The following is a 5,129-nucleotide window of genomic DNA, read 5'->3' as shown; positions in this document are numbered from 1 at the left end:
TCTATTTAATACTGTTTAATACACAGCGTATGGTTTTATATCCAATCAATGTAACTCAATGAGGAAGCAGCAACACTTTATTCAACTTTTCCAAAAGCTGGTTCCTTTTGCATGAATCAGTGGTAGGGTCAGGCCAGTGAGTTTGCCTCAATAATTGTCAAATATTCTTAGAGCCATCAAGAAAAGTTCCATAAGTGTTAACCATTGGCCCCATCCATCAAAATTCTAGTTGAAAACCAATGCACAAAGCTTGGATGAATGATTTAAAAGGGTCAATATGTTTATCAAATCTGCATTCCAGCAACAAAAGAAAGGTACAAAACAAGGGAGATTTTATTTCTAACTGCTGGAAATTACTAAACACCAAGTCCCAAACACCAAGTTCCATGAGAATCTTGCAAAGTAAAACTAAGAAAAATAAACATATCTGCTAAAAGATGCTTGCTTGCGCCGCCTAGGAATCTCAATAGCCTGAACACATTCTACTTGAAATTGGTGTCCTTAAAATGGGATGAGAAGCAAACTAAATTTACAAACTACCCCAAGGTCTAAGACTACGGTTAGTTCCTGCACTCATAAGATGGTTGCCTTTTGCATAGATAAGGTATTCGAGTCACATTATACCATGGAAGCCTGCGGAATCCAAAAGTACTGCCTTGATTTGCTCGGGCAATACATCCTGGCCTTCCCTGCATTGCTGTTAAACAACAAATGAAAATAATATGAATAATCAATCTCTCAATCCAAATATCTACCTATAAATGCTAAACACCTTAAAAACTTCTCTTTTGTAGATAACAAACAGAATTCCAGATGATTGCACAGCTCCAACTTCCAATTCTTAAAACTCGTCTTTTTATTTAGCATTTGATAAAGCCACACCATTTAATCTGGACTATGGAAACTAAAAAGTTAAGGGAAAAATGCTCTTCGATGTCTTATTGTTTGATCAACATAACCACTTGTAATACTAAATGGCAGGTGACCCACAAAGGGTAGTCCTGTCGGTAAGGAGGGGAGTCCCCTTTCCTTGTCGAATCCTGGGGAGCAGTCCAGAAGTAAACTTTTGAATGCTCCAGGTCGATATTGGGGAGCACGTCCTAAAGATCACTGAAGAGAGGATTAGGCCCAAGCAAACCTGGGGATACCCCTGACCGTGTTAACCAAAAAAACCTAATACTAAATGGTAGATGCTGGGTTGTTGTCTCCTCCAGTTTTCTATATCATGTTTCCCTGGTGGCAATCTTTCCTACCCTTCACCACTTTGTCAATCTGGTCCTGTAATGGCTTCACACTTATCTCAGGAGTAATTCTTTAGTGATCTAAGACCAAGAATTACCAACGATTAGCATTAAATTACCCTTCAGAGGGGAGAGCAAGGAATGGTGAGAAGGCTTAAACAATTCTTGCAACAGAAAGAAAATATGTGAATAAAAAAATAGCTTAGCATAGGTCCCACTAAAAACTTATGACTCTGACTTCAATCCATGTGCACAACAGTACAAGTATTCTGTGCTAGATAGTATCCTCCAGAACAGGACAACGGGAAGGGGGTCCTCAATCTCAGGGTTTTGACTCATGGTCTATACCTTTATTTGAACTTGCCCTTTACTAAACTGGTCATGTTTTCAACTACAGTCCAACCTAGCAAACATACAGAAAAGTTTAACTTAATTCCTTCTATAAAGGCCCATCTCTTTGTAGTTCACAACAAAGAACTCTTTTTGGGGCCTTGGATTTCGCAATGAGTTGGCCTGGCTCGGAAAGCAACCATATTGATCAGAATTGTTACAGAGATGTTAACTTACATGAAGAGAAGAACATATATAATCTGTTGGATAGACATGAAAATTAAAATTGATCTTTATACGGAAATCACCAGTAGCAGATGGCAAAGACAAGAAGACAAGAAAGAATAGCACCTCAGCTCGGAAAACATCCAGTGCAAACCCATTGAAACAGCTGATTACAGCTTGCTGTATATCCAACCCAAGGTTGTCCAGAGCTCTCATAGTGGAGAGCAAGAGACCAGGCCTACGAGCACAAAACATGTGAATGTTGACAGCCCTTCCTTCCCTTACCCTAACCTCCACCTGCAAATGCAGAAATAGAAATGTAAAAGTTAAAGGTTACTTCAGTTATTGCTCAAAACAATTAGGAAAAATGTATGGTCTGTCACAAGTTACATTGACACAACCTGGTGAGAGTTTTGTGCAAGTATATAGGTATATATATCTTGTCTCATGTCTGACATGAGTTCTACTTCCAAATGCAAAGAAATAAAAGCCCAGCATGTAAATATAAAGAACAATATTGACCAGAGAAAAAACAAATATCACACTTCATAACCAACAAGCAGCTCTTGCGTGTTTATAAGCAGAAGACAAGAAAAGGATCAATAATATGAAAAGAAACAAAAAGATTAAATGAAAACTCCAGCCTCCTCAATCTATGATATTTATCCAATATAGAGTATTCAAAGTTTCATGATAAGGTCCATCAACAAACTCAAAACCTACCAAGTTTGAGGAGCACATGTTCTATATAAAAAATGGATGAAACATTGGACCCCATTGTTCATGCAAGTACATACACAAGAACTCACTTATTCTGTAGGTTTAACAGGGCACTTTAACTTTCTAAAATCAACTTTAAACACAAATCGATAGAAAGTCTTCCAGTCCATAGCCTAACATAGAAATTATTATAACTTTATGCAACATGATAACTTGACGAGAACTTATTTGTCATGCTGATAACATGCAAGTCACTATCAGACAAGAACGCACAGGCATTCATGTTTTGCTCCTTTCACCTTCAAGATTTTCAAAACCATCAGGCATGTCAAATCTTTTGCCTAGTAGGTAAAAGGACTTATGATATCAGTTTCTCAAATAAATCAAACAATTTCAGAGAATCAAGCAAATTACTAGGGAAAAAGTAAGTCAGTTATTAAGTCAAGAGTTAACCTTTGCAGGCTGGCTTTTAGGGCTGGGCAATGAGCTTGGGCATAGTTCTTCCTTGACACGACATGGAAGGGTAGGTGGAGTGGGTGTCAACGGGTGGAAGCTTGAAGATGGTGGCATCAAAGAGCCAGGTGGGCTGGATTCAAGTTCGTTATGGAGATCATTGATCCTTTGTAGAAGCTCCTTCAAGTAATCAATGGCGTCCCCGAGTATGGAAGCCCTATCCATCTGTAACATAATAAGCACAATGAGTGGCTGTCAATGTCATCAATACCAGTTTCGAAAACAGGAACAGCAAGGTAATATACATCTAAAATCACCCCAAAACAACTATAATCACAATAGCTTGACAAGTAAGTAATCTTAAAAGCAAAAGGGAAAGAAAACTAAAATAAAGTATGCATGTTATCAAACTCTCAATAGAAATTGGTGACATAGCATCATTCAAGAGCCAAAATTAAATGCCATAACTCAAAATTCTAACTTTGTATACTTATAACATGAATAAACCAAAAAGACACATAGTGAGAGAACAAAAGAAAATACTAGTTTAAGATAACTAAATTCCTTAGAATTTTCAAATATGAGATACCTTGCTAATCTTAGGCACAACAGACCTAAGCATGTAAAGCCTATCGTTGAGCTTTTTCCTCCTCCGCCTCTCGGCCATCAGATTTTTCGCCGGCATCCCTTTCTTCTTCCCCTTCTGATCCCCACCACCAGTGACCGTACTAGTTGCATTTGAATTGCAACCACCGTTCTTCACACTCTCCTCCACTTTGCAATCATCATTCCTCTCATCAGAATCATAATTTAAACCCGATACATCGATGCTGGCTTCCTCAATGTCCCCCTCCTCATGCCTCTTCCTCTTTCCGTCCGACGCTTCCCCTCCAAATCTCAGTCCTGAAACATCCAAATTCCCCAATTTGTCAGCCCCACCAGAGCCCTGCCGCATCGCTGCTCGCTTCTGAAACAAAGTTGGTTGAGCACCAACTGAAGGGAAAACTTCGAGAGGCTTCAAAATCTTTGCTCTGTTCACAAACAGAGCATTCGCTGATCCATCAAAACCCTCAAAACCACCAGCACTAAACCCGCCACTCAAAGCAGAAGCATTTTCAGTTCCTGTGAACAGCCTTGTACCTTGAAACTCGGAGCTCGAACTGAACTCAGGAGTACCCATTTGAGTCTGAGGAAAACCCATCAAATTCGGGACTTGATTCGGCTGAAAATGACCGAGAAAGGCCGTTTCGGAGGCGAAATCGAAGGCATTATCAAAAGGGTTGCTGCAGGAAACATTGAGAAGAGAAGAGAAGCATGATTTCGGAGGCAAGAAAGGGTGTGACTGTGAAGGGTCAAGCGTGAAGGCCTGTGAGGGAGAACAAGAAGCCGAGGAATCAATTGGCTGGTGAAGAAGGAGATTGTTATCAACCTGGGTGGAGCAGAAACCAAGCTCTCTGATTTGAAGATCCTGGTTCATGTACCAATCAGCATCAAGCATGGATTTGAAGGTGGAAAGAGAAGCACCCGACATAGTCAAGTCCTCTTCTTTAGTCTCTATTTCGTTATTGCTGCTACTGTTGTTGTTGTTGTTGTTTCTGGTCCAAGAAGAAACTGCATCCTCTTCCTCTTCTCCATCCATCCAAACGATGCCGTTAGCTCCAAGGACCATCTCTCTCACTCCCAAGCTCTCAGCTTTTTCTCCTTTTCTGTATGGAAGAAAGAGAGAAAGAAAGGCAGTTACAGGGGAAGAAGAATTGAGAATTGAGACAGAGAAAGGAGAGAAAAGTGAAGTAGCTTTTCAGCAGAGCATCATATTTTTCGGGAAAAGAAAGAGATAGATTCCAAGTTTGAACGTTATGAATGTACTGAACTCAACTGAGGCAAATGAATGGAGACCGCTCCGCGGTTTATCTCCTTGTATGTCTATGTGTCCGCCGCTGCTTGCTTGTGTCTTTTCCTTTTATTTTTTTTACTTTGGATTTTTTTAATATATCTATATTGAACTGTAGTTTTGAGTTATTATTAATTTTTCGAGCATTAAAATTTCTCTACTCCATTTTAGTTTAAGGTGATTACCAATTTAACATGGTTATAAAGAAAATTATGATTTTAATTTCTATTAAATTGACACGTTTTAGATTGCGTACATAGTTGAAATAT

General features: G+C 39.2%; 1 protein-coding gene across 1 annotated transcript; it reads right to left on the bottom strand.

The window, feature by feature from the left end:
- Positions 1 to 315: 315 nt before the first annotated feature.
- ICE1 (basic helix-loop-helix (bHLH) DNA-binding superfamily protein) lies at positions 316 to 4,897 on the bottom strand. Its single transcript, XM_007031946.3, has 4 exons — positions 3,559 to 4,897; positions 2,970 to 3,194; positions 1,923 to 2,093; positions 316 to 697 (listed from the first exon to the last, which is right to left on the bottom strand). Exons 1-4 carry the CDS (start codon positions 4,636 to 4,638, stop codon positions 614 to 616), a joined length of 1,560 nt encoding a protein of 519 aa, XP_007032008.2. The 5' UTR covers positions 4,639 to 4,897; the 3' UTR covers positions 316 to 613.
- Positions 4,898 to 5,129: the final 232 nt, after the last annotated feature.

This window comes from Theobroma cacao, chromosome 4, assembly GCF_053813885.1.
Source record: "Theobroma cacao isolate CCN51 chromosome 4, ASM5381388v1, whole genome shotgun sequence".
Lineage (NCBI taxonomy): Eukaryota > Viridiplantae > Streptophyta > Magnoliopsida > Malvales > Malvaceae > Theobroma > Theobroma cacao.
Note: the sequence above shows the minus strand (reverse complement) of the source record. Positions and strands in the feature narration are given on the sequence as shown.